The 12,113-nt window shown below is 56.4% G+C and overlaps 2 protein-coding genes across 2 annotated transcripts; one reads left to right on the plus strand and one right to left on the minus strand.

Annotated features, from left to right (window-relative positions):
* Window positions 1-2,133: 2,133 nt before the first annotated feature.
* Window positions 2,134-8,216, minus strand: LOC118143133 (uncharacterized). Its single transcript, XM_054236738.2, has 3 exons — window positions 8,183-8,216; window positions 7,373-7,937; window positions 2,134-4,583 (listed from the first exon to the last, which is right to left on the minus strand). The coding sequence occupies exons 1-3, from the start codon at window positions 8,214-8,216 to the stop codon at window positions 4,274-4,276; spliced, it is 909 nt and encodes a 302-aa protein (XP_054092713.1). The 3' UTR covers window positions 2,134-4,273.
* FOXD2 (forkhead box D2) lies at window positions 8,152-10,217 on the plus strand. Its single transcript, XM_035251403.3, has one exon. It carries the CDS (start codon window positions 8,215-8,217, stop codon window positions 9,697-9,699), a length of 1,485 nt encoding a protein of 494 aa, XP_035107294.1. The 5' UTR covers window positions 8,152-8,214; the 3' UTR covers window positions 9,700-10,217.
* Window positions 10,218-12,113: the final 1,896 nt, after the last annotated feature.

Consider the following 12,113-nt stretch of genomic DNA (forward strand, 5'->3'; position numbering starts at 1 on the left):
TCTCCTCCCTTCAAGGATGGAGACTGATGGGGGAGAAGCAACCTCTGTTCTCTTCGAACACATAGTTCTATTGATGATCTGAGCTACAACCTTTGTTCTCAATGAATACAGAGTTCTGTTGATGATCTACTGATGAACTCCCTAGAATTCTATAGGGGTCCCAGACAGAGAGAGCTAGGTCATACCTTTCTTTCTTCTTTCATTAATATATCCACATATCTAACATTAATTGAGCACCTACTGTGTGTCAGGCTTTGTGCCTGGCAGGAGGTAGAGTGATTAATAATGATGATGCAAAACATTGTTTGAGCTCTTTCAGTTTCAGGCAGTAGCTTAAGTGCTTTATGTGTATCACCTTATTTAATCCTTATGGCAATCCAATGAGGTAGGTACAATTACTATCCCCATTTTGCAGAGGGAAAGATAAAGATGAACACACTATGAGCCCTGTTCTCAAGGAGCTCAGTCTAAAAGCAGGGAACCCCAACCTCTGGGCCACTAACTGGTACCTAACTGGTGATCTGTTAGGAACCCAGCCACACAGCAGAAGGTCAGCTGCAGGTGAGCGAGTATTACCACCTAAGCTCCACCTCCTGTTAGATCAGTGGCAGCATTAGATTCTCATAGGAGCACGAACTCTATCATGAACTGCGCATGTGAGGGATCTAGGTTGCATGTTCCTTATGTATTTTTGAGACTGGACTCTTGCTCTGTCGCCCAGGCTGGAGTGCAGTAGTGCGATCTCAGCTTACTGCAACCTCTACCTCCTGGGTTCAAAGAATTCTCCTGCCTCAGCCTCTCAAGTAGCTGGGATTACAGACACCCACTACCATGCCTGGCTAATTTTTGTATTTTTAGTAGAGGCAGGGTTTCACAGGGTTTGGCCAGGTTGGTCTCAAACTCCCGACCTCAAATGATCCACCCACCTCGGCCCCACAAAGTGTTGAGATTACCGGTGTGAGCCACTGTACCCAGCCCGTTGCATGCTCCTTAGGAGAATCTAACTAATGCCTGATGGCATGATATGAGGTGGAATGGTTTCATCCCAAAACCTGCCCACCACCACCTTGGTCTGCGGAAAAACTGTCTTCCATGAAACTTGTCCCCGATGCCAAAAAAGGATGGGGACCCCTGGTCTATAATAAAATCTACAGACTGAAAAACAAATAATGGAAACAGACAGAGCTAAGAGCTTTGGGAACATGGTTTGGAGTCAGGTGAGCGCAGAAGTGTTGTCAGGGAAAGCATCTCACAAACTGGATGTGTGAAATGAACTAAGGACTAGGAGAGGTGAGCCAGGCAGGAGTGAGCCACCTGCAAAGGTGAAGAGGGAAGAAAGAGTAACTCAGGTATGAGTAGAGTGCAGGAGTTGGAGGTAAGGCTGGACAAGCAGGTAGAGGCCAGGCTGCCAGGTATCCCAGGCAGACAAGCACCCTATATCCAGAAAGCGATGCAGCCTGCATCAGGCTCAAAAGCCTCAGGCTGTCGAGCAGGTATCACTGGAGCCTCATGCAAATCACACTTCCACCTTCTCCATTAACTCTGTAATTATAAGTACCAGAAGGCCTCCTGTTGATCTGGGGTCTCAGCAGTGCCCTCTGAGTGTATTAGCAGAAGTTTCTCAGCTGCTCTTTCCCTTGGGTGGTGGTGGTGGATGGGGGAGGGTGGTATCTGCTGGAGTTGAATCTGTTCCCAGACCTTAGCCCTTCCCACCTGCTGATGGAAGAAATGAAGCCAAGCCCTGAAATACAGAGCCCTTCCAAGTAGCTTAATCTGGGCTGAGGATGGGGGAAAGAAGGGTCTGACCTCCCAGCCTGGCACTGCCCTCCCTGCCTTCCTCACTGCTCCATCCTGGAGCAGTGACCACCCTCTCAGTTTCCTCCAGAATTTCCCCATTCCTATGCCAACCCCCCTCTCCAATTCCGTTCTCACCCATCTAAGTGAGTTTTCCACCAGATTACCTGCTCCCCATCCAGGTGAGATGAAGAGGACCCTGGCCTGGGAAATGGGATACTAGGGTTCTAGTGCCATCTCTGCTACCAGTTTGCTGTGTGGTTGTGAGCAAGTCATCCTTCTCTCTGGGTCTCAATTTTCCCATCGGCAAAATTAGCTTTGAAAAAATCTACAGTCCAATTTTGGAATGAATAACTTCAGTCTTTATTTACTGGGGGGTTGGGTGAGGTGGTGGGGCGGGAATGGGATGTCCAGCATGCAACTCAAGGCATGCGTGGAGTGGATTCACGGTCTTTTTGGAGAAGATCCGGCAGGAAACAGGTCGGCTATGCAGTACAGTATGGCCTGAGAATGAGCTCAGAGCAGGAAGGGGGAAGATGAACTGAGCTCTCCAGAAGGCTTCTTTCTGGAAGAGGCAGGACTGGAGCAGGGATTTGAAACGTGGGTACAGGTTGGAAAAAAAAGGCAGACATAAGCAAAGAGTAGAGTCCGGAGGTTTTAAGTCTTTGGATAACTTTTCCAGGCGGGTGGAATGGGAGTAGGGTGAGGAAAGCGTGCTGGGTCTCAGACCTTGTCCTCTAACTAGTTCCTGACTCTTTGCGTGGATGAGAGGTTCCTCCAGAGGTCGCTGTTCCCCAGGAATCCATCACTAGTGTCCGTACCGCCAAGCCAGAGCTCCCTGTTCCCCCAGGAATCCATCACTAGCGTCCGCACCGCCATGCCAGAGCTCCCGCTGTTCCCCTGGCTCCGCTTCTGTGAGGCTTACGCGGCTCTGCACCTGCCCAGAGGACACAGGGACCCGGCAATATTTCTGCGCCCACGAGAAGACTTAAGGCCTTGCCAGTTACTCTGCCTGGGAAACAGGTCCCTGTGGTTCTGCACCCTGCCTACTCCCCTGCCCCATTTCAGGGCCTGGGAAGGGCGTCCGGTTGCTGAAGTGCCACCGTGTCAGAAGGCCGCGTGTAATTGGTGGGAAGGAAGCTGCCGCTGAAGTATTCTTGGCTATCCCAAAGGGCCATCCCTGCGTGAACTCCTTTTCCATGCTACAGTCACAGACCCTCAACCCAGGCGCACCCTTACACATCCTCCTTCCCCGCTGGGGTCTCACTGCTGACTCCAAGCAGGTTTGCAGTCCTCGACCAGGTAACATGGCTTCAGACTCTGGGGGAAAGTTGTGGGCCTGGATGAGGAGCCTTCCAGGCAGTCCTGATGGGTCCACTGTTGGACACCAAGCGTCAGGTCTGGAAGGGAAAACCGCATGTGAGGTCTGGAGGACGCAGGACGCAATATAGGCGCCCGTCAGTCAGGGTCGCAGTCCACCATACGGAGCCACTGTTGTCCAGAGGGCAGACACGTGAGGGCAGATAAAGAGAGGCTCGGCCCAGAAGAGCGCATTTAGACCTGAGGTTCTCGCCCCCACACACCTGGAAGCGTCCCCCACTGACCTTGTCCACCTCTGCTCTCAACAGCATGGAGCTTCTCTACCACGCCATGAACTCTGTGGATCTTCGGGACTGGTGCCTTTCAAGGGGCACTGTTTTCACTCTCTCCTGAGGTCACAACCCTCTTCCCACAAACAGCAGCCGACAGGTTCCGCAGCTCACTTTGGTCGCCACCACGGCAGTGCTCGAATGCAGGGTGCTTAAGCGAGCCCCCTACCACATAGTTCATGGTTGGGGGTGGAGGGGCTGGGGCTGGGAGGGGACAGTGGCCAGGAGTAGTGGAAAGAGAAGATGGAAATTCATACTCTCGAACTTTGCCTGGCAGACGTGTGGAGGCTAAGGCGGAGGCACCTGCCCCTGTGCCAGCGCCTGGAAGAGGGCAGGTGGGCTGCAGAGTTGAAGGTGCACACACTGGGGCCCCAGTCATTTCTGTGCATGGGAACGGGAACACGTCTGAGGTCTGCCCCCGCGGGTCACAGGATCTGGAGTCTCCTGGCTAAGGGAGCTGATCGCTCCTGAGCAGCGGAAGATCCGGGTGGAGAAAGGAAATGTACCGGCTAAGGCTAGACAGCCGTCTCATTTTGGAGCGGTAGCTCGGTCTGGAGTGGGAAGGCTAGAGTTAGCCTCGAAGCTTTCCCCGAGGCTGGCCAGTTTTGTGAATAAAATTGGAGACGTCTGCAGGCAGACTTCCCCAGCGCAGCGACCCTTCCGCAGTGCTTCCGGACAAGCTCCGCCTCCAGCCAGTGCCGCTCTCTGCTTGTTTCCCGATTGACTTAATTAGATCCACATAATCGCTGGAGGGCTTTTCTTTCCCGGAGCCGAGAACAGCTCGTTACGCGAACTCTAAGGAAGAGAGGGGAGAGATGACCGGGAGGCCACTAATAGCAACAAATTCTTCGCAAAAAACACTCAGTAACTAGTGGAAAACTCCAACAGGCATCCCCCTTCGCCCGACAACGCTTCCTTCCAATTGTTCTGGGCTGCCGGAGGGAGACGACTGGGTCGTGGAGCAGATGCAGAAAGAGGCCAGGCACGACCAGAGACCCAGTAACCAAGACCCGAAGAGCCTGTGGCCTCCTGCTCTTCCGCGGCTGCAGCCAAAGGCTTCCGGGAAAGTGTGCAGATTTTTGTGGAGGGAGGGACAGACCCAAGCGGGATCGCAGGCACCGCTCCAATACGCCGAAGAGTCTGGGCCCACAGGCGAAAGAAGCAGGGATCATGGAGAAGCAAAGAAAACGAAATCAATTCCGAATTCCTCGGTTGCTCTTCTCCCAGCCCCCAATGCATTTAATCCAGACACGGTTGAAAACAAACTGGCCCAGAACCTTGGGAAGGATAAGAAGAGGGACAGAAATCCCTCTATAGGGTGGAGCTCCGTTAGGAAAACAGTTATTTGGATAAACAGAGTTCTGGGCTGGGAACCCGGACACCTAGGTCTACTCAGCTTAGGGCCCCTCAAAAGCCTGACAAGTAACATGATCTCCTGGACCTCAGTTTCCATTCCTGAGGGAAGCGGGGGGAAAAGTATGTATGGGAAGGGTCTGGATTCTCCCTCCCCAACCCTGCAGAGCAGAGGCTGGAGATTCTGTACTCCCCTTCCCCAGTGTAGGTCTCAGTAGTGGTGAACCGGCCAGGCAGAGGCAAGGGCTGGCTGCTGCAGCTTCTTGGTAGAACTTCTTGTCTGAAGCAGGAAATTTGGGCAGCAAATGCCCTGGCTAGTACTACCCTGATTGGAGCCTGGGGTGCCAGGGCAGTGCTGGCAAGGAAGGAAGCTACTGGTTCCCATTGCCATTTTAGAAATGAGGACATTCAGGGCGGGGCACAGTGGCTTATGCCGGTAATCCCAGAACTTTGGGAGGCCGAGACTGGCAGATTACCTGAGGTTGCAAGTTTGAGACCAGCCTGACCAACGTTGAGAAAGCCCATCTCTACTAAAAGTACAAAAAATTAGCTGGGTGTAGTGGCAGGTGCCTGTAATCCTAGCTACTCAGGAGGCTGAGGCAGGAGAATTGCTTGAACCCAGGAGGTGGAGGTTACGGTAAACAGAGATTGCCCCATTGCACTCCAGCCTGGGCAACAAAAGTGAAACTCCGTGTCCAAAAAAAAAAAAAAAAAAATTAGCTGGGCCTGGTGCGCATGTAACCCCAGCTAATCAGGAGGCTGAGGCAGAAGAATAGCTTGATCCTGGGAGGCAGAGATTGCCGTGAGCCGAGATGGTGCCATGCACTCCAGCCTGGGCAACAAGAGCAAAACTCATCTCAAAAAGGAAGAAATGAAATGAAATGAGAACATTCAGAAGGTGAAATGGAGTAGGATGATGCCAACACTTTTTTTCTCTACTTATTTAGACACTAGCAGAGCTGAGCTGGGTTGGAATTGGTGTGTGGTCCACGGTGTGACTTATCTGTGAGCGGGGTTCTGGGAGTGTAAGACAGATATTGGTGTAGTCAAGAGCAAGTCTGAGGTATGTGTAGGGTTGCCAGATAAAATAAATCTGCTAAATCTAGCAACCCTAGGTATGTGAGTTTCCTCGGACTCATGCAAGAAGCTTCTTTCCAAGACCTTTTGCCCCAGACAGTCTGTCACCCAGTAAATTCCAATTCCAGGGCCACCAGTCCCTGTCCAATTTACTGTCCATGGTTTGAGGACTATATTTCTTTTTTTCCCCCAAGGACAGTTTATGTTGGAACAGCACGCTAAGTGGATCCCCTTGGTCAGAAGTCCCAGATGGGGCCCAGGCGACTTGCTCTCACAGGGCAGGAGCAGCCAGACCTGCCTTCCATTTTTTTCAGCCCTTAGCTTGGGAGGGCAGATACTCTATTTTGAGGATTCTGTGAAAAGCATGGCAACCCATCCATGTTTTATCTCCTTGCAGGAGCCTGGCTGAGTTCTTCCTCCCTATCCTGGGCCTCTGTTGCTCCATCTGTGGAATGGGAGAGTTGGATTAACACCAGGCTATCCCATAGATTGGAGGCTGCTGTTAAATGAAATTGCAAAGTGCTGTCAATACCGTTTTCATGAATGGCCTAGAATATGGCTACACTTAACACATTAGTTCTGGGTTAGGTGTTACTAGTCTTATTTTTACAAAAGCAGAAACAGAGCAAAGAAACTTGCCCACGGTGACAGAGAGGGTAAGTAGTGAAGCCAGGATTGGAACCCCAGGAGCCTGACTTCAGGTCGCTGCTCTTAACTACTATGCAGACCAGGAAACGGGGGCTCCAAAGCGGGGAAGTCACCTAATGAGGTTCGCACAGCCTTGGGACAGCGGAGGCAGCTGGGATTCCAGCCTCGAACGCCCGAGCTTTGGCCACTGTGCGGCGCTGTCCGGGCAGCAGCCCAGGCAACCGCTCAGTTCTTGCTCACTTCCAGCGCCCATCTCCCGCTCCGTGCCCCAGAGGCTGAAATGGGCCCACTCTGAAGAAGCTGCTTGTTTCTGGGTCCTGGAGACCAGGGGAGAAAGAGGTCTAATAGGATGGGCAAGAACCCGGCTGAGGAGAAACAATGCAGAGGGCCAACCTCACTTGCACCAGATTCTGGAGAGACGAAGGCAATACTTGGTCGAGGTCAGGGTTCACTGAGAGGAGGGTCGGGCGGGGGGCGGAGGGGGTCCTGCCGCCTGTCTGTGGGGCCCAGAAGCCTGGGAGTCAGGAAGGTGGGGGCGTCCAGTCCTCAGGGCGACTGGGGCCGGGGAGAGGGGAGAGAGAAATTAAGCGGATTCCCAGACTATGAACAGACAGAAACCTAGACAAATGCCGTTTCCACAGAGACTCACGAGAGTAAGAGACAGTCACAGAGACTGAGACAAACGGATGCCGAGACAGAGAGGGCGGTAGAACAGGCAAACTCCAAGCGGCAAACCGGCCCGCTCCCCGGGAACGCGGCCACAGCGGCCGGCGCCCTCCCCGGCCTCCCCGCGCGGAGAGGGGTGGCGGGCCCGACTGTGGAGGGAGGAGAGGGCGCCGCCGCAATCTCACCTCTCCCACGCCCGAGGCTGCGGGCGGCAAGTCAGCTCCTCGCGATCACTCGAATGCGTCTCCCCTCGGGCCGGAAGCCCTGCGGGCTCGGGTGGGCCCCGGCGGGCCACACAGGGGCGGCTGGGTCCCGACGTCTCAGGATCGCGCTCCCACTGCGCTTCGGCCCGGGTGGCCCGGGCGCCGCCTTGAGGAGAGGACGCGTGTGGACCGCCGCCACTTCCCTGGCTGCGGCTGGCATCCGCGCGGGCCTTAACATCCAGGGGCTGAGCGCTCTGGAGCCGGCGGCTCCCGGGAGCGCAGGGTGCGGGAGCTGCGGCGAAGACGAGGGCCCGCCTCCGGCTACTCGAGCCCAGCTCCCACGGCCGCGGCGGTTTACTCCCGCCGGGCCCCTCAGCCGAGGCGCTACGCCCGCCCCTGCCGCCTTGTCCCACCCCGCCCAAGGAGCTCCGCCCTAGCCCGCGGCTCTTCCGCCTTAGGCAGCCGCTAGGCCGGAGGGACAATCCTTCACCCCCTACTGCCACCCCGAGGGGACTAGGGGCGGAGGCCCGCCTAGGTAAGGGAAGGCCTCAGCTCCTTCCGCCGCGCTCTGGCAGCGGGTCCGGGCTTGGGCTCCCGGGATAGCGGCGGGGGCCGCCGGCGGGGCGTGCCCTGGAAGGTGAGCGTGGCCGAGCTGGGCCGCCAGGGGGCGCTGCGGAGCCAGGGGCACCCCTCCCTGCCCGCCTCAGTCCCCCGCCCCCTCCCCGCCCGCGCGCAAAACACTCTCGCCCTAGAGGCAGCACGGCCGAGCCGGAGCCGCTGCCGGAGCGGAGCCGGAGAGTGGCGGCGGCGGCGGCAGCGGCACCATGACCCTGGGCAGCTGCTGCTGCGAGATCATGTCCTCCGAGAGCTCCCCGGCCGCGCTGTCCGAGGCCGACGCAGACATAGACGTGGTGGGTGGCGGTAGCGGCGGGGGGGAACTCCCAGCCCGCTCCGGGCCCCGCGCCCCCCGGGACGTGCTCTCCCACGGCCATGAGACTCCCCCGGAGGAAGCCGAGGCAGACGTAGCGGAGGACGAGGAGGAGTCGGGTGGCTGCTCGGACGGCGAGCCCCGCGCTCTGGCGCCTCGGGGGGCGGCGGCCGCAGCGGGGAGCCCAGGGCCAGGCGCGGCGGCGGCCCGGGGTGCAGCGGGGCCCGGCCCGGGACCGCCGTCGGGGGGCGCGGCGACGCGGAGCCCGCTGGTGAAGCCGCCCTACTCGTACATCGCGCTCATCACCATGGCCATTCTGCAGAGCCCCAAGAAGCGGCTGACGCTGAGCGAGATCTGCGAGTTCATCAGCGGCCGCTTCCCTTACTACCGGGAGAAGTTCCCCGCCTGGCAGAACAGCATCCGCCACAACCTCTCGCTCAACGACTGCTTCGTCAAGATCCCCCGCGAGCCTGGCAACCCTGGCAAGGGCAACTACTGGACGCTGGACCCGGAGTCGGCCGACATGTTCGACAACGGCAGCTTCCTGCGGCGCCGCAAGCGCTTCAAGCGGCAGCCCCTGCCGCCGCCGCACCCACACCCGCACCCTCACCCGGAGCTGCTGCTGCGTGGCGGGGCCGCGGCGGCGGGGGACCCGGGCGCCTTCCTGCCTGGCTTCGCTGCCTACGGCGCCTACGGCTACGGCTACGGGCTGGCTCTCCCGGCCTACGGCGCACCCCCGCCAGGGCCGGCCCCGCATCCGCAGCCGCACCCGCACGCCTTCGCCTTCGCCGCGGCAGCCGCCGCCGCCGCTCCTTGCCAGCTCTCGGTTTCCACAGGCCGCACCGCCGCGCCTCCACCCGGACCTCCGACAGCCTCCGTGTTCGCGGGCGCGGCATCGGCCCCAGCTCCTGCGCCCGCCTCAGGCTCGGGCCAGGGCCCTGCCGGCCTGCCCGCCTTCCTGGGCGCAGAGCTGGGTTGCGCCAAAGCCTTCTACCCCGCGTCCCTGAGCCCTCCCGCAGCCGGCACCGCGGCCGGTCTGTCCACCGCACTTCTGCGCCAGGGCCTAAAGACAGACGCGGGCGGTGGTGCGGGCGGCGGGGGCGCCGGGGCAGGGCAGAGGCCTTCCTTCTCCATAGACCACATCATGGGCCACAGTGGCGGCGGGGCAGCACCCCCGGGCACCGGCGAGGGCTCTCCGGGACCGCCTTTCGGGGCAGCCGCGGGGCCTGGGGGCCAAGCCCAGGTCTTGGCCATGCTGACTGCTCCGGCCCTGGCTCCCGTAGCTGGCCACATTCGCCTCTCGCATCCCGGGGACGCGCTCCTGTCCTCAGGGTCCCCGTTTGCCAGCAAAGTCGCTGGTCTCAGTGGCTGCCACTTCTGACCGCATCAGGCCCAGGGCCTGTTAAGTCCGCACTCCTCAGCCTCTCCCGGGAGCTCTTGCGGTCCCAGTGGAACTCAGGGAGTCTATTTATGAAGTCTCCAGACCTTGGACCGGCACGCGTGACTCCGCACTTCATGCTCCACGCACAGAATCTCGCAGATAGTTGGGATTAAGCGGGCTCTGTCGCTCAGGGCGACAGGCCCGGGGCTACGCGAAGAAGTCGCAGCCAAAATCCTTAACCATTTGAGAATTAAAAGCTGGAGGTGGGTGGGGGCTGCTTCGTTTTTTCCCTGCCTCTCGGCGAAATCATTCCCGGAGAGATGCCTGGCCAGGCCCCACGGATCTGCCAGAAAAACCAACAGAGGGTCTCCCCTTCTGCTTCTCTTCCCTCACTTCATCCCCAAAGTTGAGACCCTGCTTGTCCAACATTAGAATTTAAAGACATCTATTATCTGCTTTGTGCTTAAAAGAAAAATTCAACCTTTTTTTTTTTTTTTTTTTTTTTTTTTTTTTTTTTTTTTGCTGTTCTCCAAGGAAGTTCATTTCCTCTGAAGCCTAAACCAGTGTCTACGCAGGGGGAGCTGAATGGAGAGGTGAAGCAGGAGTCTTTATATTCCCTGCAGAAACCCTGGAACCCACTCCACTGAGGAAAATCCTTTCTCTTTTGTGTTTGGGAGTTTTTAAAGGAATTTCTTTCCCGTGGCTGGCTGGGTCCAGCCATCCCGGGCCAGCAGTCCTGTCAGTGTTCCACCCTGTCCCAGGCCCTGTGATATTTATTGTGGCAAAAGGCAATGAGGTTGGGTGGAAGAGAGGGGTCTGGGCCCGGGACTGGAGAGGCGGGGGTGGAGTGGGCAGGGCACACTGTGGCAGGGGGTCCTGTAATTTTGTGTAAATATCTGTACAGCGGGCTGCTTTCAGCGTTCTCTGTCCACTGGGTGTGCATTGATTTAGACTTCTCCACTGTGGGGAAACTCTGTGAAATCGTCTGATGGTCTGTGTGGAAGAAAAGAAAAATCTGTCTACCCCCTATTCTCCATTGGTGTCAATTGAATAAATGTATGTGAACTTCAGCAGTCACCAGCTCTCTCTGCTTGCCTGCACTCCCTTGCCCCTATGGGGCTCTCCCAGAAGACGCTTAGCTCCCCAGCAGAGGGGTAGTGAGGAAAGTTCCCTGGGCAGCATAAGCAGGCAGAGGAGGGCTTGAGCTTATAGGATGCAAGGGACACTTTGGTCTTGGCCTTCAGCTGTTAAGGAGGCCAGATCTCTGGGAAGCTTGTGGCCCCTCCAGCACTTTCATTTTCGTTCTAGTCCTTAGCAGGTTTTTACCTGGAGTTTTGCCTGGGGTGGTGTTTCAAATGCACCTGAGGATTCCCATGTCCTTCTAGTTTGGACATTAGCACAGCCTGGGCAGATATGGGTGCTAGGTGCTCGTGAACACTCTACCTACTAAGTACAGTTTAAGGTGAGTATGTCTGGTGATGCATACTCCGTATGCCTCTGTTTCTGAGTGTGGGGCTTTTGTGGAACTTATGATACGTTTTTGTGTTTGAGTGGGCACAGCTCCTTGCTTTTTGTCTTAGTATGTGTGTGAAATACATCTCAGAATATATGCATTTTTATTTCTATGTATGTTGGTGAATATGTCTTTGTGTGTGTTTGTGATTCTCAGTCGCTGTCTTTCTGAGAGGAGAGAGAGGTTTCTCCCTGGCTGCCGTAGGGCATTGTCTGGAATCCCCTCTCCCCCTACTACCCCCCAACACATCTAACAGAGTGAAAGGCTTGAACTGGGGACTGTGATACCTTTCTTTCCTCCAGCTAGAGCTGAGCACTATGAACTGAATGATAGAGTCAGTGGGTTTCACTCAAGGTAAAACTTCCTATGCCTTGAGCTAGACTCAGCTGGAAGCTATTGCCTGAGTGCAAATCCATTGGTCTGGTTGGAGTCTTCCACAAACCCACTGAGTCTCTGAGCTCTCTGCTTGTGCCAGGACTCCCAGTGGCCAGACTTGTCAGGGTGTTGAGTGAGAGGTGATGCTTTGGGTGAAGCAAAGATGATTGCTTAGCTCTTTTCTCTGTATATTCTAGTGAGATTATAGGAGAGGAGACACAGAGGTGCAGGAAGAGGCAGTGTAGCCTTCACAGAAAACAGACGCAAGTTGAGGGCAAGGGTTGGGAGATGAAGTGACAGACCGAGAAGGAAGAAGATAGGGTCAGAGACCCAGATGCAGAGAACTTGAGCGGGGTGAGCGACAGAGGCCTCTTCAGCTAGGATCCCTGCCTTTGGCAATAGTAGGAAAGAAGGAGGAGGTGGAGTACTGAGATTACTATAGGAAGAGTGTCAAAATCAGAATTAGGGTGGGAAGAACACACCAGAGCTGGGAAGGGTTGTTTGGGATTCCCAAGTGTCTCATGGC

Source organism: Callithrix jacchus, chromosome 7, assembly GCF_049354715.1.
Source record: "Callithrix jacchus isolate 240 chromosome 7, calJac240_pri, whole genome shotgun sequence".
In the NCBI taxonomy this organism is placed as follows: domain Eukaryota; kingdom Metazoa; phylum Chordata; class Mammalia; order Primates; family Cebidae; genus Callithrix; species Callithrix jacchus.